A 24755-nucleotide genomic window follows, 5' to 3' on the forward strand; every position below is an offset into this window, starting at 1 on the left:
CAGGCACACACACCCCCCCCACAGACTTATGGTTTGAGTTGGGTGGGCCAGTCCCCCACCATGAATCACAGGCTCAGTAAGCACTATTGTACGGTTGAGATATATAAAGATTATATCAAAGTCATCGAGAGCATGAGAGATAAAGCGATATTTCAGTAATGGAGTCAGACACATCTCCGTGGTAGCAATGCTCACCTCAGCCCAGCTTGATGGTCCGCGGGGAGAGGGGGGAGGGATGGAGGGCAAAGGGAACAGAGGACGGGAGAGGAGAGGGGGAGCTGAGAAGCTAGCTCTCTATTGCTAACCAGGCCGATATAGGTATGGGGCATGCAAGCCCACTAATTACATGTAAAGACATACGTCACAGGAAGAGGTTACACTATAGGTCACACAGCAATGAGGGGGACAATCTAGGGACATACACACAGTAGCAAGAAGAGGCGTTGGCGTATACATGGATGGCAACTTAACTCTCACATGGTCTCTGGATCTCCGTAGGAACCAGTATCAGTAGGGTGTGAAACTCCACCTACAGGAACCAAATCATGACTGCAGGCCTGTGCATACGTACACACAGACTCATGCCAAGGCCCTGGGGGCCCAGTACACTTGGGTGCTGGCAAAGAACCCATCGCTTATCTGTACTGAAACAAGGAGAGTCCAGATTAGAATCTGCCTGAGCAAGTCTGGCCTTCTCACGGCCAGGGCCCCTCAGCTCTGTCCCCACTACGCCCCTGGGCCTGTAGCTGCCTGGCCTCCCTCCCTTTCATGGCACCATGTTCCCTTCCTGGCTGGGGTTCACAAACCTTGCCCTGCCTACACCCCCAAAGGCTCCTGGGCTGGGCACTTCCCCCAAAGACACTGAGGGGCTTGCCTAAAGCCTGCTCCCACGGGGAGGGCCCAAGAGCGAGGGGCTCAGTAACTCTCATCCAGGGCACCTGCTCTGGGGCTCCAGGTGGTCCCTAGGGAAGTGTTTCTGGGCTGATAAGCAGGTGTGGGAGCCACAGCGCCATGGGGTGGGGGAACTGGAGAGGCTGAGGCCAGGAGGCCAAGAGGCCAGCAAAGCTGAACCCTCGGGGTCTGGGTGCAAACAAGGGCAGTATATCCTGTGAGCAGAGACTGTGCAGCTGGGAGCAGGGACAGCAGGCAGGTCTGCGTCCTACAGGTAAGAGCTGGCCCAGCCAGCCACCCTCCCAGATCCTGGGAGGACCTCCCCCACTCGGGCTGGGTGGGGCCACTGGGCAGCTACCCTTTGTTCCTCTTGGGCCTCAGACTACTCTGTTGCCACCCACTGCAACCCACCGTCCTCTGGAGTCCCTGAGAAGCCATGGGCCTGAGAGGTGAGTGGTTAGGATGAGAATTCCAGCATCTTTGAGGGGGCACCACCTTCTGGGGAGACCCCGAGTGGGCCAGGCAGGGAGGGAAGAGGGTTTGGGGCCTGAGTGGGCTGGGGCAGAGGCGCTGAGCTGCCTGCTGCAGAAGGTTGAGGACACACTGGTCTTCTCCCAAGGTGTGGAGGACAGGAGGGTCCAGAGCTTCCCAGCCCCTCCTCCTTCCCCGCCCCTCCCTGATCTCTCAGCCCCAGCCACCCTGCCTCTGGGTTTCCTGGTCCCTACTGGTCTGGGTCCCCAGGTGAGGAGGGTCAGAGGCTGTGGACCTGTCCTGGCACCTACTCTTGGAGGGAGAGGACAGAAGGAAAGGGGGCTGACTCACTGGCCGGTGATGACTGTCCTGCTGTGTGCCTCCTCCCTGGGCTGGGATGTGGAGGTCAGTCCCCCACCCCTGTTGCATGGGGTGGCTGTAGGCCGGTGCTCTGTGTCCCCCTTCCCTTGGTGGCCCCACTGGCCTTTGGGCCTAGCTCGGGTCTGAGGGTACAGGCAGGCACAGTCTCTGTGTGCAGGGTATGAGGGGTGAGCACTCCGGAGGCCATAATTTGGGGTTCATCCGGGTGACAGCAGTGGGCAGACAGTCCTTGTGCCAGTGGATCCTAGTTGGCATTGTCTCAGCTCTTGGGTGCTGCTGCCCTCCGCCATAGTCTGGTTCACTGTCCGGCCTCAGAAGAGGGAATTTGCCCCTCCCAGCAGGGATTCATGAGGCTGAGGGGCAGGTTGTCCAGGCAGGAATCGGGGGTGGAGTGGGGGGTAGCCTGTCCCGTCCCTCCGTGGCCTACAGCAGGTGTGCCAAGGAAGTGCCGGGAGGGCAGCTACTTCTGGTCCTTTGTATGCAAGCTTTGTGAAGTCAAGTGTACAGGGCTGTGAAGTCCCCAGTGCCCACGGCAGGGGCAGGCAGAGCCCCTGATGCCAGCCCCATCTGCCAACTTCCTGCCCTTCAGGGAGCACCTTGCAGACACTCCCCATGTGAGGGCATGGGTGTAGGGTCTGGGTCTCATTCCCCTCCCTCCACAGCTGCATGCGCCCCCCCCCCACACCCTCCCCAGGAAGGGAGAGTGGGCCCAGTCCTGAGGGGAAGCAGGAGCTTAGCTGTGCTTCCTTGTTTGCCTGCAGGAGCACTTCTGACCCCTGCCAGTGTGTGGCTGCGGGGCGCCATTCTGTCAGTAAGCAAGAGAACTCCGGTGCCTATCTGGTTTGCCACATTCCACTGGGCACAGCCCTACACACACCCTCAGGGACCAAGACACCCAGCCTTGCCCTGTGGTCACAGCCTCTCCATGTGACACCAGGGCCCCGTCCCTGTGCTGTCCAGGAGTCCAGCACACCCCTCTGTGCCCCCACCCCAGGGCCCTGTCAAGCTTAGGTCCCGCTGGCTGCCAGACAGCAAAGGGAAGAGGCAAGAGCTTAGGGACCATGCTGGGACCCAGACCAGCCTGGTTCTGAAGCTCGGGCAGCCGTGTGCTGGACAAGGCTGGGCCTGAGGGTTTGGCTTTTGAGCACCTAGTAGGTGGCCCATTCATCGCCCCCACCCCAGGTGGCTATCCCCCCTTCCCCTCCCGAGAGGAAGTCATGAGGGACAGGCAGGAATCAGAAGCAGAGAGTACAGAGAGCACCGCAGGTGGACTCTCGGGGCCCAAATTCAGGGTAGGGCACGATGGGCAGCAGCGGCCCTGGGGCGCGCAGAGATCCCTGGGGCTCCCCAGTGTGTGCCCTGGCCTGTGTGGAAGGGCCCTTCCTCATCCCCTGACCAGCCAGGTGAGACCCCAGTCGGGGCTCTGGGCTGGTCCCCTCCCCGCCCACGCACAGGCCCCGCCCCTCAAATAGATAAGGTCTGCCCACAGGGAACTGTCCTTCTTCCAGGGGGAAATGAGTACTTAACACGTGTTTGTAGAGAATCTCATCAGGGACTCTGGGGGCCCCAGAGCGCCTAGGACTGACCTGGGGGGCAGTGAGAAGACCCCAGGCTGATGGAGACCGAGGCAGGTGAAACCAAGTTCTGTTGCAGAGTCTGATGAGTCCAGGGTCAGCAGGCAGCACAGCATGGCGGGCCCCTGGTAGCTCGCGGAGTCGGCAGGCAGCACACATGGCGGGCAGTGGAGGTGAATGTGATAGATGCAGGATCTAAACCACCAAGAAGAGATAATCCATTCCACAAAACCAAAGAACCCAAATCAGAACCATGGAATTGATACCCCCTCCTAGCGACCCCACAGGGCAATCATTCCGCCAAGCCGGCTTCCATAGGACTCATGTGCACCCCTCACCCTGACCTAGGAAGCTCCCGTTCAGCTGCAGCAGGGCTGTGACTGGAGAAGGAGGCCACATTCCTGCCCTGTCCTCTGACAACTGCATCGATGCTCCCAGCAGATTGCATGTCGGAGCTGATGACGTGATGCTAGATCACATCAGGGAGGAGGCCTCATCTGCCAAACTGGTGAAATCCGGGCTCAGCCACATTGACACAAAACCTATGTCCGTGTGCAGCATCTTAACAAGAAGATGACAAATAAACCACCAAACAGGAACAGACAATTCACCAACGACGTCATCCAGGTGGTCAACAATCATACAAAGAGATATTCAGGCCATGAGCTGCAAGAGAAATACAAAGTAGAATGACAATGAGACAGCATCTCAAACTGACACTTTGAGAAAAATCAAGGAAACAGAAAATATTAACTGCTATAGGGGGGGTGGAAAGAAAGGAACATTGTGTGCATTGCTGGAGGGCCTGTAGAAGTGTCCGGCCACTATGGAAATCAGCATGTCCTTTGCTTATACTGTTGCAAATACAAATACTGTAGGAACCAGCCTTCTGTCCAAAGGGTGTATATACACACCCTAAAGAAATCAAGAATCCAACAGGACAGACATATGGCACCTATGCATATTGTAGCCACTTCCACAGTAGCAAAACATGGAACACACCTCCCCCCGCTCCCCCCCCCCCCCCCGTCAATCATGGAGGAACAGATAAACAAGCTCTGGTCCATCCATGCAATGGGGCGCTCTGCAGCAGTGAAAGGCAATCACAGCTCTCTAAAACACCGCAAGACATGCACACAGCTGGAGACCATGGTGCTGAGCAAACTCAGCCCACCTTACAAAGATAAACCTCTAATATCACCATGGTTATGAGGAAAAACAAGGAAGACACATGGTCTCTGTTTGGGCGGGTCCGGACCAAGGCAGCCCCTTGTAGCAGCTTCTCAAGGAGACAGATGACCTGGCTGAACTTCAAAGCACCTGCCTCCAGCCTTTCACAAAGCTCCCCTCCGGGGCAGAACACAGCCTCCTCCCCCTGGCATCCCAGGAAGCAAGTCTGCTGAGGACAAGGTGATTTACTGACAGGTCATCTCCTGACGCCAAGCTTGCAACCGCAGCATAGAGAAGCTCCCTTCCCCTTACTGGGCCATATACCTTTAAGCTCACACCCTATATATGTCCTGCCGCCCCAGTACCAGGCCGACTTCTGGACCTAAGTCGTTGGGTCACAGAACCAGCCCGGGGGCTCAAGAGGCCCCGTTCCTGTCTCTGCTCTCCCTCCCTCCAGGGAGTTTTTCACTCTCAATACAAACCTTTCCTTTCGCTTCTCGTTTCTGTGTGAACCCTGTCTCATTCCTGCCCTCCGTCAACCTCTCAGTCTCTACACCAGCAGACAAGACTGGGGTGACCACTAGGATGCCAGGGACCGGACGGGGCAGAGAGATGAGAGGGACAGGGTTTGAGGGGGCGGGGTAAAAAGAACCGCTCTATGCAGGTTTACCAGGACACTGTTGTTGAGGTCTGTGCTTGAGATGGGCCGTGTAAATATGTATCATGTGTTTCTTTAAAAACAAACAATCCCCCTAGATTCCTTATCCCTCTGAGTGGCTTTTTAAAAGGGAGGAAAATCGGGAGTCTTTAGTGACTAGCAAGTTCATCCCAGAAAAAACAAACAAACAAAACAAACTATCACAGGAGTTTTGAACTCTGGGGTCAGTGCCTAAAGCCATGGGCGTGGCTGTCCACTGTGAGGGGCTGGAAGGCCTTGTGTGAGGTTGAATTCAGACACATTTCTCTCTCAGACTCTCTAAGTCTCTCAGTCTACATCTTTGATAGCCAGCTAATGCCAATGACCCACTCCCCCCTCCCCCTGCTCCTTTGGAGTCTGTGGAAGGTCCTGATTCCACTCAACAGGAAGTTACAAGCAGGTTGGGCAGGTGCTGGGAGCTACGGGGTGAGACCAGGGAGCCCAGCATTCTGGTTGGAGCGTCCCTGAGATCTCTGCTGGCCAGTGCCCAGGTTTTGCTTCAATAGGGCTGATCATTGGCCGGGTACCCAGCCCTGAGTAACGCAGGTCTCCTCTGCAGACTGCTGGACCAGGAACAGCAAGCTATACCTCTGTCTTGGCCTGCTCTTGGCTGCCTGTCTGGGCTTCTACAGGTAAGAAGAAAGAGCCAGGGGTGGGGTGGGGTGGTGTTGGGTGGGAGGGTGACAGGGTTGGTCTCTAGAGGACTTATTCTGCACTCAAGTAAGAGGTGCTGTAAGTTTCTGGGGCACAATCCGGTGCCCAATGTCGTTATGCCCATGTCACAGAGGAGCAAATTGAGAATCTGTGGGGCCATGTGTGGACACAGGGCCCGGCACTCGACAGGGCAGGGCTGCCCTCAGCTCTCTGGCTGCGTTGTTCCCATTGTTTGCAGGGTTGTGAGAGGCAGTGGAGGCCCTGGGACCCAGGGTGACCACACGGGGTACTCAGCTACCAGGGTAATGGTCTAGCACAGTGGTTCTCAACCTTCCTAATGCCATGAAACCCTTTAATGCAGTTCCTCATGTAGTGGTGGATGGGAAGCAGAAAGATTTTTCCCAAGTTGTCTCCCCAAAATAGATGCCAAACCTAGCTGCTTGCTACACATGGCAAATGACTACACTTGGAGGTCAAAAGCAGTAGATCAGAGGTCATTCTCCCTAAGGGTTATCAGCCATCTCCAGCAATCAGACTGTATAGTCTATCTAACCCTAAGTGGGACCCACACACTTCTGATAGGGATAGTAGTAGGTTGTTTCCTTGTAGGAGAGACCAGGTAGGTCATGTACACTCAAGGGTGATCAATGTTTGGCCGCCATCATGATTCTATGGTCCACCCTTCTTGTCACATGTGTACCCCTAGCCCCTCCCCTTCCTACTATTTGTACACCCCTAGCTCATCCTCTTCCTGTTAGGCTTATGCCCATTTTGTATCCCTCTCCAATTGCTTGTATTGCCCTTTGTACAGCCCCTTCCTGTGTCTTACATCTTTACCTGTAATTAGGAGGCATGCACACCTCCAAAGATATATAAGCTCTCTTCTGCGCTCTCATGCCCAATTCCACTTGTACCACAAAGAGGAGCTGAGGTGAGTATGCTACCATGAGATGTGTCTGATTTATTTGTTTTCCTCTCTCCTATTATTCTCTATGAGTTTACTATAACCATTATATATTTCAACCTTAAACTGTGCTTACGGAACCCACAATTACTTGTAGGGGGCTAGGTGCCCACACACATGACGCCCAACGTGGTGCAGTAGGAAAAGAACTCTTTTGAGTTGTACCCTGTGTGACAATTGTAAGGCCCCACTGGACGGTAGTGTGAATCGGGGAAATTGTGTGAAGCGAGGATCCAGTGTGAGGATTAGCAGATAAACATGAGTAAGAACAAGAGTATAATATTTTAAAGAGGACAAGGGGGCAAGATAGAGGTCAACCTGAGATGTATGTTATTACTCTCGCACATTGACTGAAAAAACGGAAGGTAGCAGTAACGAATGAGAAGATGTAAGGTTTTCTGCAAGTGGTGAAAAAGTACAATCCATGCTTCCCAGAGGAAGGAGCTTTAGACCTAGGAACTTGGAGGAAGTCAGTACAAACTTAAGATAAGCACACAGGCAGGAGCAGAGTGTCCCCCTGGAGACTTGGGCTCTGTGGGCTCACGTGAAGATGGTTTCAGAAGCCCTGCAGACAGAGCAGGTGAAGAAAGGAGAACATGAATGTAAGGAAAGGCCCGCAGTAAACGATCCCACATTCCGGAAGCAGGCAGACGTGATCCAGAATGCTGATGAGATAGTTGAGAAACTTTTAGAAACAGCTGAAAGAATTAAGTCTGATGTCAAGGATAGCCTAATGGCTCATGCCTCGGCCCCACCTGAGGAAGGCAATTTAGAAAGGCCAGCAAGGTTTCAAACAACGTGCAGGTGCGCAAGCAAGCCGAGTACAGAGGCGGATATGGCGGTCAGCTGTTCTTAGTCGAACATCAGTGCTCTCAGTCGAACAACAGCTGCGGAGTTCTTCCAGCCTCTGAACTACATTTCCTTCGGAGCTGTCCGTTGCGCTTGTCAGCACCGCCTGCCTCCCTGCTATGAGCCAGTCACTTACAGTTCATTTGAGTTCATGATGGCTTCTGTCAGCTCAAAATGGCTTCCCTCTCGTCAAGGCTGTTTAAGCTTTTCCTAGAGCTTCTACAGTGTGGGGTGCCAGCCCCCACAACCCAACGGCTCCAAGGGGCCATTGTGTCATTGAGGGGTAAGATTAAAGAGATATCAGTCTAGATAAAGCATCCAAGCGCTCACCTCCGGGACAGCCATGATCTCAGCAGCCAGGTTCGTTCAGAGAGGAGAGTACATTTCCAATCACGGCATATTTACACTTTTGGGGATGTGCAAGCTCCCCTGATTGCATCATAATGGGTGGGGTGAACAATAGGCATACATCAATCAGAAGGGGACAAGCTAGGGGTGCACAGGCCATAAGGGGAGGGACTAGGGGGATGCATGTGACAGGATGGGCAGGCCCTAGATTCAAGATGGCAGCCTACCCTTGTCCTCCTGCTTGAGTTGGCTGACCTTGACTCTGGGCTCTCCTTCAGACATGCAATGCCCTGTGTATATCAGCAGGGAGCCGGCTCTACGTAGGGTGGGACAGACAATAGGGTCCCTTTGCTCTGGATGCCTGATGCCCTCTAAGCAGCTGACCTTCAAGTGCATAGCCTCCCACCATGTGCTGCAAGCAGTGTCCTCGGCCCGGGAACAAGAAGGGGGACAACCTGGGAAAACCCTCCTGCATCCCAGGCACCGAGGGCAAGAACAGGCCTAACCCCCACTCAACCAGGACGTTCAAGGGCAGGGCCCAGCAGGTGCCCAGCGAGACCAATGAGATCCAGTGTCCCACAGAGGACAGAGGGGTTCTGGCTGGAGCCAGTGCCTTTGTGGTCCAGCCCTGGTCTTGCTGCACACCAGCTTGTGTGATCATGAGATGTGGAAAGGATCAGGTATCAAGCATCATCAGAACCCAAAATTACGTTATTGTGAAAGAGGGGGACTGCGGAGTGGGGACACAAAGCCCATCTGTAGGCAATTGGATATCCCCTTACGGAAGGGTGGAGGGGAGGAGACGAGCCCGTCAGGGTGCAGTGTAGCAACAATGAAACCTACATCCTTCCTAAATGCTTCCCCCACCCCCACTCCACTATCGTGATCCCAATTCTGCCTTACAAGTCTCGCTAGACCAGAGGATGTACGCTGGTGCAGATAGGAACGGGAAACCCAGGGAATCCAGGACAGATGATTCCTTCAGGACCATTAGTGAGAAGGGCGGTACCAGGAGGGTCGAGAGAGGGTGGGTTGGAAAGGGGGAACTGTTAGGTCTCTCTGGAGCTAGATCTATACCTAGGTCCTTGGCCCCACACGAGAAAGAATGCACGCCAAAGCCTGGTTCATGATCCAAGTGAGTATTATGAGAGTTAGAAGAAGTTTCAGGTTTACAAGGTACCCACAGGGCTCCTCCTGACCGTGTACCCGGCTGGAAGTTGCTGGGCGTCTCACAAAGAAGTGTCACTCGACTCTGGGCTCCTGCCTTTTCAAGGATTCCACGGGGAGGCAAGGTGGACCGCTCCTGAGCGACCCCATTGGCTGAATTGAATTCACCTGGTCTAGGTGGGCCAATCAGGTCGCCTAGGTCTGGCAATCCAGGATCAGTGCCCACCCATGCCTACGGGGGGTGGGGTACCTGAACCTCTGACCATGTGCAGTGTCACTCCTTTGTTTCTGTATCTTGGCTCTCTGGGCATGCGTTAATGGACATTCCCCAGCCCTAAGCTAGCCTACATTACAAAACCAATTACAAAGGTCTACATATAATTTCCTCCCTGGGGGATGGACAACAGAAAAGTGGGTGAAGAGAGATTTGGAGGACAGTCTAAGATATGACAAAATAATTTACACATTATCAAGAGTTCATGAGGGAGCAGATGGAGAGGAAGGGGGAAAAATGAGAAGCTGATGCCAGGGGCTTAAATGGAGAGCAAGTGTTTTGAGAATGATGAGGGCAATGGACGTACAAATGTGCTTCACACAATTGATATATGTCTGGATAGTGATAAAAGTTGTATGAGCCCCCAATAAAATGATTAAGAAGAAAGAAAAGCCCGTGCTTCCAATGAGCGTGTGCAGCTGGGTGCCGGGGCCGTGCCAGCGTCCACAGAGAGAGTCGGAGCTTGCGCGGCATTTGCTTGGATGCGTTGCATCCCGGAGCCCTGGAAAGTCCCGACCCGAGTCTTCTGTGTTGGCAAGAGGAGGCTTCTGCACAGATATGCTCCCTCGCGAATGGCCACTGGTGGTTTCCAGTTTCCAAAGCCTTGGGTCTCCAGGTGGCTCTGTGAGGTAGCTGGATAGGGAGTTGTCCCTCTACGTGCCAAACCTCCCTCCCCTTTTAGAGGAAGTTGGAAACTGATAAAGGATAGCAGGCATGTACCAATCAGGCCCTGAGGGGGGGGAGGGGTGCGGGAACGTGGGTGGGGCCCAATTTGGGCCAGGTGGGCTTCATTCAGCCAATGAGGTCCACCAGTACCTACCATCAACCACACCTCCCAGCTTGGGCGGGGCCTGAAAAGCCAGAAACTCGGAGACCCCCCCACCGCCCTCCTTTTCCAGCTGCTCCTGGCTGGGCTGTGGTTTTGTGAAACCTGGAACTTCTCTCCTTTATGGAAACCCATTTGGGTCACAAGTCAGGCTTCAGCTTGAAGTCTTGGTGAAGACAGGACTGAGGTATTTCTCTCCTTGGAAACAACAGTCCCGCCTCTCCTGTCCTGGTTCACCCACTTGGAAGCGTGGGGGTGGGGCTGTGAAAGGGTCTAGAAGCCCAGTGTCCAGCAGGCTAACAAAGCAGCCCGGGGGCATAGGGGTTAGTTGGTGGGCTGCTTGCGAACAGCAAGGTCAGCAGTTCAAAGCCACCAGTGACTTTTCGGGAGAAAGATGAGGCTTTCTGCTCCCACAAAAACGTTTACAGCCTCAGAAACCCATAGGCTAGCCTGCTCCTTTCGACAATGCTGAGATTTGTGCCACAGAGGCTTCATGATCGGACCTGGCGGTGTGTGTCTTGTCCATTTCACGCAGAGTCGGAGGCAAGCATAACCCCAAAGACTCCAGGCCCACGACACAGCATGCCACTCAGTCCCTCCCCTGTCCCTGAGAGCACACGGCCCAGTTACGGGGTTACCGGACGAGCCTTGTTGATTCCCAGGTAGCCGTCCCAGGGCAGCCAGCGATGGTGTGCCAGTTTGTGTCTCTACTCTCAAGAGATCTCTTCAGGAGCTGACAGGTTAACAAACATACAGTCGAACACAATCATACATGTGCACATACATATACATATGACATGTGCACACACATGTGTGCACACATTCACGTGCACACATGCATGACACAGCATGCATGCGTTTGTGCACATACATAACACGTGAAAACCACAAAAGTCCGCACACGGACAATCACAGGCATGCGCACCTGCACCTGCACAGATACATATTACAAGCGCATGTATGGTGTGCAGACATGCTTGTTCATGCCTTCACACCACACGTATATATGTATGATGCACACATGTGCATGCACATGCACATAGATGTATGTGTGCATGAACACCGCGAGGGGACTCACAACTAGGGGTCAAGAACACACAGCCATCAAGAATCAAACCCTGACTTGGCTCCACTGCCCACGGCTCAGTGGGTCTTGGCTGACTTTCCGTAGCTTGACATGTTAGTGACATGGCTTCTCTCTCCCCAGCAATGGCAACGTCCACCTGCAGGACACACCAGGGAGCCGGCCACAGAGGTAAAGACTGCCATCCTCTGTCCACTCAGCAACCTGACGTTGACCCTGCCAGTGTGCCCCATCACAAGCTTTCCTGAGCCACACTCAGGGGCTGGAGCTTCCAGCCTGGGCTTGAGGGTGGGCATAGGTGCCCGCTGGCCCTCATTGTGGAGCTCCCTCCTCCTCCCCACACCCCCAGTCTAATTGGCACCCTGGAGAGTCACAGCTCAGGTAGGGGAGTAGTGGGCAGGGGCCACCCCCCAGCATTCACAGGCCAAGTCCACACGTAGCTTTTCATGATGAATGACTGCGTTCTTCTACTTTGCCGTAGACGTTGTTTTTAGAGCTGTGTCAGGTTCACAGGGAGCCCTGGGGGCGTAGTGTTTCTGTTAGGCTGCTAACCTCAGGGTAAGCAGTGCACAACCCCCAGCCGCCCTGAGGGAGAAGGATGTGGCTTTCTGCACCCACAGAAAATCGCTGTGTCAGAAACCCACAGGGCAGGTCCTACTCAGACTCATGGGGTCTCTGCGAGTTGAATGACTTGATGGCAGTTACCTGAGTTGGAGCTGGGACCCATGTGCCCCTCAGGCCCGCGGACCCAACCATTGCCACGAGGTCACAGGGGTCCTATAAACTGCCCCCTGGGGCTTCCCAGTCTGTAAGCTTCAGGGAAGCAGACAGCCTTCGGACCAGCAGAGTAATGCGCGGTTCAAACTCCGAACGTGCACCCAGCTCTTCAGGAGCCCCAGCCCCAGGTCTGCACAGATGTGCCCTGTGCTGCGCCACTGTGCAGATTTGCTGGGAGTCACTCGGACCCTTTCTCTCTGCAGGGAGGGCGACCCGGGTATCCTTCCCCATCAGACGTGGCTGGAGACTACAGGGCCCAGGTAGGTGGGGGCTGGATCTCCCGGGACCCCAGGGCCAGTGCTGGGCGGTCACATGTGTAGCCATGTCTGCTTCCCAGCTGGCTTCATTTCTCCAAGCACTGGGCTGCTCACCAAAGGTCAGCGGTTCAAACCCACCAGTGGGTGAAAGATGAGGCTGTCAGATTTAGTCTCTGAACTGAATGGAGCCCTCTACGGGGAACGCCCAACCAGAGCACTTTCAGGGGCCGCGAGAGCCCATTCCCACCAAGCGCCATCCCTTCCCCCATGCCCCCTGTCACTGCACACCCCTCTGCACGTCTTGCTTACAAAATGGCACCCTGCTCTGCGGTGTCCCCATCCACATGCTAAGAAACTACCCCTTTCCCCAACGAAGGCCGTCATAGCTGGGCAGGCCGAGGACTTCAGCGGGGCTTTGGGGACAGGATCCAGCTGGCTGCAGGTGCCCTCAGTCTGCTCACCTGGACCCCAGCGGGTGGCTGGGAGGCTTCCCTCACGCATGTGGACCCTGGGCTGTGGCCCCAGCACAGGCTCTGATCCTGCTTCCTCCTTCAGGGAAGGTGACTGCCGCCCAGATGTCTGCAGAGTCCGCGAGGTTCCCAGGTACTGGGACCGCAGCTTTGGGGGCCCCTGTGCAGGTTTCCCAGCAAGTCAAGACCACCCCAACCCTAGGCTGCAGGCACGAAGATGCAAGGGGGAGGGTGGGGGATCAGAGAACTCCTGGGGCACCTGCTGCCAGAGGGCAGATGTCTCTTCTGTGCTTCTGCCCCAGGTCACATGCAGGAGGGCGGGAGGACCAAGAGACGGTGGATGGAGGGGCGGTGGCAGTGAGGTGAAGCTGGGGACCTTGTCCAGTCTGTGAAGACCACCCTGGGGTTCCCACACCCCGAATGAAATCAGGGCCCAGGAGGGAGGGGGCTAGGTGGGTCGTTGCCCTTGGCAGTTAGCAGGGAGCTGGGAGCACCTGGGCTCTGGCTCAGCCCAACAAATTCTCCCCAGGGTGCTCTGCAGGGTAGGGGGAGTATGACCCCTGAGATGGGAGCAGCTCCGGGCAGAGAAACCCAGGGTGGGTCACAGTCCAGCTCATGACCCACTTCTTGACAGGATGGTCTACCCCAAGGCCCACCCCCTGAAGCCTGTGTGAGTAGTGTGGTCTGCCCCTGGTGGTGGGTCCTAGTGTCTGCCTTGCTCCCCACCTCCCGAGGGCTGGCCTGCCCCTGGGCCTTTCTCTCTGGGTGACAGGCAGAGGCAGAAGGGTTCGATCCTTGAGCTTGGCCAACCTCAAGCACATCTCACACGGGGCGAGCCTGACTGGCTGTACCATTATGCCGGCCTGGACGGTGCTCCGCAGCATGGTGGTAGGACACAGGGAGCGGGACGGGGTGCTGCGTGGGGCCCTTCCCCTGTGCCAGTGTTCGAGCCCTGGGCCCAGTGGTTACGCACTGGGCTGATTCCACAAGCTGCGGTTCCAAAGCCCAGCGGCACCTGAAAGGAAGACCAGGTCTCGGGCCTCACGGGGCAGTCCTGCCCTGTCCTGGAGGGGCTGTGGGTCGGCGGCGTCCACTCTGGGCAGTGAGCTTGTCCGTTCAGTCTTGAGCTCTCCTCCACACAGATGGCTGTGCCCACAGGGGCCTGGCCACACCTCCTGCTGCCATGGTCTCATCGGGAAAGGGGGGGGCATAGTCCCACAGGGGTCACAGTATCATGGGAACACAGTCTCACATGGCCACAGGGGCCCCTGGTGCCATGGTGCCTTGGTGCTCAGAGGAGGAGTCAGCTGAGCTCTGAGGAATCCACCCCCCCCCCCGCCCCCAACTCCAGCCTCCATGTGGCAGGGTGCTGAGTGCCCAACAGGTGGGGAAACTGAGTCTGGTAGAGGTGGAGAGAGCAGCCCAGTGTGCGGCAGCAGCAGCAAGGGGCAAGTTGTTGCTCAGAGGCCCTTGGGTGTGGTGGCCACCAACCCTGTGGGCCCTTAGGCTCTGAGCTCACCAAAGAGAGAGCACTAACCAAGGCCGGAGTCCTGTGTCCATGCCCTGCTGACCCCTGACCTCAGTCCTTTGGCCCAGGCCTTCTCTGTGGCTGCTTCCTACTGTCATCTGGTCGCCCGCAGGCGGACGGACGTGCTGGTCACCACCCCCTGGCTCGCCCCCATTGTCTGGGAGGGGACCTTTGACCCCGACATTCTGGACGCGCAGTTCAGAAACACCACCATCGGACTGACGGTGTTCGCCATCAAGAAGTAAGTCCGTGGACGGGCTCCTAGGTGACATGCCTTCCCCCCATCTGTGCGGCTCCCAATGAGGGCGGGGGGGCTGTGGTCTCCAGGTCCCCGGCAACGCCCTCCCACCCACCCCTCCCAGTTCCAGCTCCTCCAGAGCCACTCAGCCGCTGGATTGCCCTCTGCCAAGAAGTGCACCCGACGTCTGTGTCTCGGTCCACTGCCAGGGGCACCCTCTAAGCACAGCCCCCAAGAGGTGCTCCATGCCTGTTCCACCAGGGCGGCTGGCCCCCGGCCCCCGCAGGGACGAGTGTGCCCCCAGCCACCAGCCAACGCTGTCCTGCCCGTGCTGGTGGTGCCCACCCCCACCCTGGAGGGCCAGGCTGTCTGTGACTTGGCCTGGATTCAATCAAACCTGCACCCGCCAGTTAGCAGTTGAGGGCATTCACCCCTATGGTCAACCAGGGACTGCCTGTAGGTCGCCCTGCGAGGCGAGGCAGAACGGCCCCTGTGGGTCTGAGATGGGAACTCACTGAGAGCAGGCCGGGAGGGTCTGGGGGCCTTTGTGGGGAGGGAGGTGTCGGCTCACTCATTCTCCCACTCATGCCATCAGGTGGATCCCGACTCACAGTGAGGCCCTAGCTCAGGGCAGATGGCCCCTGTGCGTTTCTGAGGCTGGAAAGCAGGTGTGCTCAGTCACAGGCCCCTGTGTGTGTACTCTCAAATGAGCAGCAGCAAATGCCTGGCCATTTCCCAAGTCGATGGCTTGCCCTGGTTTTTCCCACGGCCACTGGAGTCAGCCCGCTGTGCCCCTATGAGACGGGCACCACTACCCTTGTGGGTTCTGCGTCTTTCAATCTGTGCGGGGAGACAGTCTCCTCCTCCTCCCCCCAGCGACCTGGAGGGTTTCCAACAACTGATCTTGAGGGTACATTTGCATAGCCACTGTGCCCGAGCGCTCCTTGACTCTCCTCCTAGGCCTTTCCATGAGAAACCACCACCAAGGCCCTGTGGCGCTTCCCATTCCAACAGCAGCACTGGGAATTGTTGCTGGGGAGCCCCGTGCTCCCAGGGATGGATGACAGGAGGTGCATAGAAATGTGCACACTGGGTGTTGGGCCAGGAGTGTGTGTGGGGGAAGGGAGCACCCCAAAGGAAGGCCACAGTGATGTCACTCAAGCCTATTCACTGGGCACTTGGGGTGTGCCAAACGTGGAGGAGAGGGCCGCCACCTGAAGGCCCTGCTCTGGGCATGTGTACTCGGGTGCATGTGGACGCAGGAGCAAAGACACTCAAACAGACACCGCCTGTGGGGCTTTCGGGCGGAGGAGGACTGAGTCACTGGGCAGCACGCTCCCTGTGTTCAGAGGGATTGCAGCCTGTGTCTGTTTGCTGCCCTGGAGGAAACACAGGTCACAGTGAGCTGAGTTGGCTAAGCACCTGCAGGGGGAGCTCTAGAGTGCATGCACCCTGTGTGGACTGCTCTCTTCCAGGGGCCACTGTGAGCAGAGCCCTGGCTGCTGTAGGGCTGGGCACTGCAGGTAACAGCATGCAGGCAAAGGCAACAGAAGGCACAAAGACCCTGAAGCAGGCCTAGTGTGTGCCCAGACTGTCGGGGAGTTGGCCTCCCAGAGCAGAGGGGTGGAGAGAACAGGTCAGAGGTCAGAGCAGACCTCGTAGGAGCTGGAAGACCACTGCAGGCTCCGGGATGGCTCCCCTGCACCCGCTCCCCACCATGTGGGCCAGGCAGCTGTGGGATAGCCCGGGTGTAATCTGGTGGACGTTTGCAAACTGTATGAATCAAGCAAATGCCTGCCAGCGTGTGTCCAGTGCTGAGTCCATCGGAACACACCTGCCAACAAGGCCCAGGTCAGCCAGGCAGCGTCCTCGACGAGTCCAGTCGCTGCCACGTGATAAGCCCTGTCGTCTCAGTCACCTTCACTGGGCGCCGCTGACTGCCCCTGCTTTCTCCTCTGGTCCCAGGTATGTGGTCTTCTTGAAGCTGTTCCTGGAAACGGCCGAGCAGTTCTTCATGGTGGGACACAAGGTCATCTACTACGTCTTCACGGACCGGCCAGCCGACGTCCCCGACATCCCCCTCGGCCAGGGCCGCCGGCTCGTGGTCCTCCAGGTACGGAGCTACCGCCGCTGGCAGGACGTCACCTCGCGCCGTATGGAGATGATCAGCAGCTTCGCGGAACGGCGCTTCCTGCAAGAGGTGGACTACCTGGTGTGTGCGGACGTGGACATGAAGTTTAGCGACCGGGTGGGCGCCGAGGTCCTGTCCCCGCTGTTTGGCACACTGCACCCGGGCTTCTACACGGCTGACCGCCAGGCTTTCACCTATGAGCGCCGCCCTGAGTCCCAGGCCTACATCCCCCCCGATGAGGGGGACTTCTACTACATTGGGTGCTTTTTCGGGGGCTCGGTGTCGGAAGTGCACAGGCTCACCAAGGCCTGTCACCAGGCAATGATGGTGGACCTCGCCCATGGTATTGAGGCCGTGTGGCAGGACGAGAGCTACCTGAACAGGTACCTGCTCTACCGCAAGCCCACCAAGGTGCTGTCCCCCGAGTATACGTGGGACAAGCGCATGCTGAGCAGGCCCCCCATCCTCAGGAAGCTGCGATACGTGGCCGTGCCCAAGAACCACCAGGCCATCCGGAACCCATGAGACCACCCTTCCCATCCGGATCACCAGGAGGTGCGAGAAAGGCCAGCCGAGTGGACTGGGACCCAGAGTGGTGCTCATCTCCGGACTTGTTCTCTGGGACCACGGCCGCCACCCACCCAGCACCTTGGGGAGCCTGTGTCGTTCCCCAAGCCCAGCCCCCAGGCTGGCCGTTGCCACCGTGACTACTTGGCTGCCTTGCTTGGTCCCACAGCCCCTCTGTCCCCCGCCATTGCCCCCTCCACCTTTACCCACTCCTCAGTCACCAGGCAGTCTCTGTGCCACCGCAGGGTGCTGTCTCAGCCCACTTCACCGTGAAATCCCTTCGTGCAGAATTCTTAATCTGGAGCTCCCTCTCGGCCTGAGTCTTGGGTTGGGGGGTGTTGTCGAAACAAGCATGTGGGTCACAAATGAAAGGAAGTCCGTTCCCATTGCATGGCTCCTCCTTTGGGAGAGCTGCGGCCAGTGGCAAGGTCTGCGGGGCAGGACTCCACAGGGGGTTTCAGGAGGTGACAAACCTCCCTCCTCTCGCCTCACAAGCCCCTCTCTTTGAAGATGTTATCCGAGTTCTTCTCCCTTTCATTTGCGGGATCTGAGTTGTACAAAGGCCAACATTCCACCTGCAGCGTGTCAGTGCCGGCGGACGAGAGAAACAGATCCGGGGACACTCGTGGGTGGAAGAGAGCTTCCTATCAAAGAGCAATTAAATATTGAGAAAACAGCCCAGTCCCGATCAAGACCACACGTCGGATATTAGACCATATGTCTGACACCAGGCTATAAAGTCCTCTTCAGACTCACAAACCACCTGCAATGACGCCAAGTGCAGGAAGATCGCAGGCCAGCGGGTGGAAAGTCTTGTGGATCCAGTGGTGTTGTAAGATCTCAGCGCTGGCGTGGGTCTCCACATGGCTTCTCCAGCTTAGGGCACTTGCAGAGCTCCCTGTGTCTTGTCTTAGCTGCAGTGTCTTCCAGAGAGTGAGGAGAGAGAGAGAGAGAGAGAGAGAGAGAGAGAGAGAGAGAGAGAGAGAGAGAGAGAGACAGAGGAGAGAGAGAGAGAGTGTCAGTCTCTTGCCTCCAAGGAGGAAATATTGGAGTTCCCAGAATCCTCAGGAAAAGGCCATGCCCACAGAGACTTCAGTGACTGTGTCTTGATTGATAGGCCAGACTCCACCCCTACACTCTTAATCCTCACATTGACATCCATGATATAAGGACCACACTATCAGTGCTGTGTTCTGTTTCTTTAGCATCTGCTCGAAGTTGCCTGAAGTTCTTTTGCAGGCACTGCACTGGCCACCAGTTCTGTGGTGGTGACCCCCCACCTCGTGTTCCCATGCGGAAGGCAAGCCTCTGCTCCCATCTTCTGCAGAACAACCTCCTCTGCAGCAGTGCTGGTCATAGGGTGGGTGACCCCATGCTCAGCAGGTCAAAACAACCAGCCCACGCTGAGGGGGAGAAGGAACTTTCAACCATCCCCAAGAGCAACAGTCTTGTAAACTCATGGGGCAGTTCCACACTGTCCTGCAGCCCCGGTGCACCGGGGCCTCTGCCTTTCCTGGTCGCCCCCTCTCCGGATGCCCCATGTTTGCCAGGTCTCCAGGGGTCTGACCACGCTGGCTCACACCCTAGAGATGCGCATTACTGGGGTGGGGCTGAGAAAGATTTCTCCCAAGTTTTCTCCCCCAAATCTATGCCAAACCTAGCTGCTTGCTACACGTGGTGAATGACCCTACACTTGGAGGTCAATAGAAGTAGGTCAGGGGTCTCTCTAAGGGCTGTCAGCCATCCAGAGCCATCAGACTGTATAGTCTGTCCCACCCTAAGAAGGACCCACTCCCTTCTGATAAGGATAGTAGTTGACTGTTTTCTTGTAGGAGACCCCAGGGAGCTCAAGCCCAGTCAAGGGTGACCAAGCTTAGGCCGCCATCATGAACCTAGGGTCCCCCCCCTTCCTATTAGCTGTACACCCCTAGCTCATCCCCTTCCTGTTACTCTTATGCCCATTGTATATCCCCCTCCCGTGACTTGCATTGCCTATTGTACAGCCCCTTCCTGTGAGGGGTGTGGCCACCTGTAACCACGCCCCGAAGTAGATATAAGCCGTGGTTAGCAATGAAAGTCTCATGGCCTCTCTCCTGCCCTCTCTGCCCCTGCTGTGCGTGGACCTGGCTGCTGAGATCACAGCCGTCCCGGAGGTGAGCATGCTACCAAGAAATGTGTCTGACTCTGTTAGATCTCTTGGGAGATAGAGTTGTACCTTGGTCCTTGGCTCCGCGTGAGAAAGAATTCACACTGAAGCCTGGTTTGTGATCCAGGTGAGTTTTATGAGAGAAGTTTCAGGTTTACAAGGCACCCAGAGCACTCCTACCAACCATGCAGCCTGGCTGAGACTGCTCAGCATCACACAGACTAAGTTCTATCTCCCCCTAACTTTAAGCTCCTGCCTTTTCAAGGATTCCACGGGGAGGTGTGGTGGACGACCCCTGATCGACCCCATTGGCTGAATTGAATTCACCTGGCCCAGGTGGGCCAATCCTGGTTTAGCTCCCACCCTGCTCAGAGCCTTGGTCTGGGCTACTCGATGCAGCACAGGTGTACCCACCTGCATGGAGGGGCTGAGAGGGCTCGGCGGGATCCCTGTGGCCTCCCTGTGTCCTTCCATCCTCACTCCCTGCCACCAACCCCAGGAGAAGGGGGGCATCCCAGATGCCGTGTACCCAAGACAAGAGGCGTCTCCACCCAGTTTCTGAAGTGACCAGAGGACCCTGGGACCAGGCAGCACCCTAGAGAACCCCAACTTCCTCCCAGGGTTTGGCCTCTTGAAAGCCTTGGTCTAACCCAAAGGGAGAGTCCCCCGTCCCCAGTCCCCTCCATGTGTTGGCCAGGGGCCATTTTAGCAGGAAGACCAGACTCCAGTGCTATGTCCCAGGTCCCCTGCGGACCAGCACAGGTCCTGCCCTGGCCTCCACCTCCTCCCTGCCTCCCCGCCCTCGGCGATGCTCCAGCTGGATCTGCTCCCACCACACCTTCAGCTCTCTCAGCCCTGGAGAGGATCTCCTGGCTGGGTTGCTCTGCTCTGCTCGGTGCCGTCTCCAGCCATGGGGACGGAGGCAGCTTGCCCTACCTGGGTCTCTCAGCAGGACCACACCTGTCCCCAGGAAGTAGAGAGACCACACTGGGGCCAGGAGTCAGACACTTGTAGGCCCTGACCCCGTGACTCACAGCAGGCCCCTGGCATCACTCAGCCTGTGTGCTGTCTTGTGGACTGGGGGGCGGGGGGCCCACAGGGACACTGCCCTCACTGCAGGGAGGTCCCATGTGATAAAACCAACTAAATAACTCAGGTTCCTAATGTCGACGTCAGCCCGCATCAAATTCTCAGGAAGCTGAGTCCCATGCTCTGCTGCGGTCTCTGGTCTCACGTCCTGCAGCCACACGTCAGAGGTCTGGGACCCTGACCCTCTAGGTGGGTCACGCCGCTGCCTCCGACACCGTGTCTCCTCTGTGCCCCCCCAGTGTGCCGGTGGGTCCAGGGAGGACCAAGAAGAGACCATTTTGATGAGAACAAGCAGGCAGAGTGTGCCGGTGAGGGGTAGTGGGCATGCCTGCAGGGGGCTTGTGAGGGGCCACAGGGCAGGGCCACCCAGGAGCCCCAATGCGGGGCTGGGCAGAGTGCAGAGCCCCTCAGAGCCTTTTCCTGTGATGGCTGTGTGGGCAGACTTCCAGGGAGAGCACGGGGAGGGGGCTCATGGCAGCGGGTGGTTCCTGGTTGGGGAGGCCCAGGGCCAGGCAGGCATGGGGTGAAGTTTTCCTCCTGTAGCTCCGGAGCCAGGGCCAGGCCTGCACAGGCTCCACCCACCAGAACCGGCTCCTGGATCCCGCTGCAGGACCCCCATGAACACCCCCCCCCCAGGTGAGATGCCTGGCAGGGACGGGCACAGGCTCTGGGAGAAGCAGGTGGGCAGGGATCATGCTCTTCCAGGACCCCTGAGGCACCAGCGCTGAGGCAGCCCACCTGGACGACCTGGCCGTGGGGCGCCACAGCCACCTCGGGGGGCCTGTGTGAAAGCTGTGCCACCCAGTCCCGCTCCTGCAGTGGTCATGGGGCAGGAGGGAGCCCAGTTACCTCCCACCCCTCCCAGCTGCTGCTCCGCCCAGAGAGCCCCCCCCCTAATGATGGCCCCTCCTGTCTCCCGACCTCGGAGTTTAGGCCTTTTCTTGTGTACCTTCCTCCTTGCTGCGTGGGGATCGCGTGCAGATTGTTTATGTCAGTTGGTTTCAAGAATCTCCCGTGTGCATGTAGTGACAGAGTGGACTTTCAGAACCTAGAAAGCAAACCATCTCCACTGTCTCCTTCCAGAGCGGGCTCATCAGCAGACCTGCCCCCGTGGAGTGCCCTTCCCTCCACACCCCATGCACTCGGTGGTGGCGGTGGCTAGTGGTGTCTGATGCTCAGGACCTTGTTCTGCATGGACACAACGTGGCCTCCCGCCCTCAGCTCCGTCTGCACCCAAAGAGCAGCCACAGCAGCGCTTTCTTGCAGGTAAAGGGCCTCCCTTGCTGGGACTGGCCACCCCCTGCTGAGACCACCCCCCCTCACCTTTCCTTTTGTCTCTGTTGTGTGAAGCCATGGCCAGCATGGACCCCTGACCCCGAGACACATGATTACCTTTATCCCAGGGTGTCAGTGAGCCAGGAGGGTGACCCACCGAAGAGCTGGAAGCTCAAGCTTTCCTTCAGAGGCTTGCAGCCCCACCAGGAGGTCGGGACCTCTCTGAGGCTGCCCTGCCTGGAAGAGGAGGAGACTGGCTTCCCAGCCCTCCCTACAGCCAAGTGCCTGCAGAGATGGGATTTTCCGCTGGCTGTGTGGGAGGCGGGGTCCCTTAGGGGAGAGAGGGGCTCGAGGTTCCAAAGAGGCCTTGTGCAGAGGAGGATCCGGACCCTAAAGAGGGCAGCTGGGCCGGTGGCCGGCGGACGTGACAGAGGTGACATTGCGCCCTTGATCCACAAGGGCGGGCTGGGTTGGATCTGGGCTGGAGAGTCCCCCTTGTGCTCCCATGTCCTGTTGGCAGTAACCTGAGGGAGGGCGTGTGAGGGGCCTTCCTGCGTGGAAGGATGGATGCACGTGGCCTGTGCACTTGGACACAGAAGCGTTGCTGGATAAGAAAAAGATAAAGGACACTTTGAACAAGCTCTGAGAATGAGGGAGGTCTGCAGAGGGGAGAGACTGAGGCAGAGTGGGGAGCTTTGGGGGGGGGAGTTGAGACTGAGGAGTGGGGGGCCCTGAGGCGCATCTCTGTTGCAGCTTGTGGAGGGTAGGGGGAGAGCTTCCGGAAAGTGAGCACGTGGGGCCCAGGGACCTGGAGAGGCACATGGAGCACGGAACCAGGCCTGCCTGATGGTGTCCCAGAAAGACAAGCTGCGTCCTAACCACCGACTCTACCTGTCATCTCCGCCCCTGGGGACCCCTCACAGGGAACACTCTCCAAATCTGTTACAAACACAAAGCACAACTACAATAAACCGAGCCGAGGAAACCGAGCACCTGGAACCAACGGACGAGCACAGCTGAGAACAAAATATTTTATTTCTCTGGATAAAACTAGAGTTTACAGTAGCATTTGCTGAATAAATTATACCATTTCTATTTCACAGGCAATAGATGAAAGCACAGGTATCTTAGACAATATCTGTACATGATGTAAGGCCTTTGATAGACGCCCGGCTTTCCTCGCCTCACTAGCGGGGAAGGAAGTGCAGTGGCAGCGGGGGCGCCTTGAGGCTGGGAGCGGAACTGGGCCGACAGTGACGTCCACGACAGGAAGAGAGCCACGAGCACAGGCTGGCCTTTATTCGCCAGTTTGCACGAGTGGGTTTTTGCAAAAAAAAAAAAAAAAAATATATATATATATATAGATCTATCTCTCCGTCTATAAGCAGATTACACGTGGTGTATGTGGGAACCCCGGCCGCATGCAGAATGGGCGATGTCAGAGGCCTCCCGAGTGGGAAGGCGGGGTGTTGGTGATGGCCGAGGACGCGGCCCAGAGTCCATGCAGTTGTCACCGTTCTGCGAGCAGCAGCCGGGGAGGGGGCAGGGTGGTGACACATCCTGCCTGCTGACCAGTCCCTGGGTCCTCTGTCCATCCTTCTGTCCATCCCTCCGGAGGTCAGGACACTGGGGAGTGGGGTGGTCCCTGTGGGGTTCTGGAGTGGAGACATGGCTCTCCCGCAGCGTGCCCCCCGGTCGTCATCTGTGTGTGGGTCGGCCAGGCTGGCTTACTGGGGAAGAAGAGGGAGAGAGAGAGGGCGTGAGGGTCGGGTCTGGCAGCCACCTTGAACTCCGGCCCCACAAGTGGGCCCCGGGTTTAAAGAAGCTGCAGGGGCTTGGGGTGGGGGTGGGGGGAAGATTAGATGCCTGAGAAGCTGCAGCCCCTGACCAGTAGCCCCCAGCCCATTCTGACTCCTGGTGGGCAGAGTGGAGCCATGCTCCATGGGGTCAAGGGTCAGCCTTGGAAACCCACAGAGGCGGTTCTATCCTGTCCTATAGGGTCGCTAAGTGCCGGTGTCGGCGTGGACTAAATGTCAGGGAGGGCTGTTCTGCGGTGCCAGCAGTGGCACCTTCCACCAGTAGGTGGCGGTAAGTGGCGGGGAAACACACCTGAGCGCTCCCTAGCTGGAAGGGCTCACCTGGGCTCAGGGAGCATGGAGCACTGGTGGTGCAGTGGTCCAGCGGTGGGCTGAGACCTCAATGGCTCAAAGCCACCAGCAGCTCCTCGGGAGAGCCCACAGGTGTCTCGGAAACCAGTGAGGGAGCAAGTGAGCAGGCTGAGCCAGGACGGGGCTAGGCAGATGCACTGAGCGGAGGGGCTCACTGATGGGGTGCTCTGAGAAACAGCCAGGTCCCCAAAGGCCCTGGATTCTGTTTCTCACTGGTTGTGTGTGGTGAGGCCAACAGGTGATGGCTGACTCAGCTTCCCCAGGAAGTGGGTGGGGAGCTCATCACAGCCCCCCGTGCACCACCTATGCCCACACCAGAGGAGGCCACGCATGTCCTTTCGTGTCCAGGCCTCGGGTTCTGGGGACGGCAGGCCTGTTCACATGCCCAGTGTCTGATCAGAACCTGGGGTCCCTGAAACAGATGCCACCACACTTCCGGGTTCTCTACTGTAGGTTTGTGGCCTGGAAGACCCACATCCCTGTGAAAGGCCAGTCTTCCTCAGTCACCTTGTGCCCAGAACAGGCGGGGCTCCGGGGCACAGCTGCCTGGGCCCTGCACCGAGGAGAGGAGGCAGATGTGCAGAAACACTGCCCGAGAGGATGGTGGCTGAGGATGTCCCTGGATGTGACAGGATGGACAGCCTTGGTACATACACTCCACAGTTGTCCATCACAGGTCATAGGACAGCCCCACCCCACCCCACCCACACCTTTCAGCACGTGTGGTGCACCCGTCACCCAGCACATATACTGATTGCA

The 24755-nt window shown here is 57.3% G+C and overlaps 1 protein-coding gene across 1 annotated transcript; it reads left to right on the forward strand.

The window, feature by feature from the left end:
- Positions 1-8406: 8406 nt before the first annotated feature.
- On the forward strand, positions 8407-17276 carry LOC142457739 (histo-blood group ABO system transferase 2-like). Its single transcript, XM_075558853.1, has 5 exons — positions 8407-8630; positions 12940-12987; positions 13489-13524; positions 14495-14623; positions 16586-17276. Exons 1-5 carry the CDS (start codon positions 8407-8409, stop codon positions 17274-17276), a joined length of 1128 nt encoding a protein of 375 aa, XP_075414968.1.
- Positions 17277-24755: the final 7479 nt, after the last annotated feature.

The sequence above is a fragment of the Tenrec ecaudatus genome, chromosome 10 (assembly GCF_050624435.1).
Source record: "Tenrec ecaudatus isolate mTenEca1 chromosome 10, mTenEca1.hap1, whole genome shotgun sequence".
NCBI classification, from domain to species: domain Eukaryota; kingdom Metazoa; phylum Chordata; class Mammalia; order Afrosoricida; family Tenrecidae; genus Tenrec; species Tenrec ecaudatus.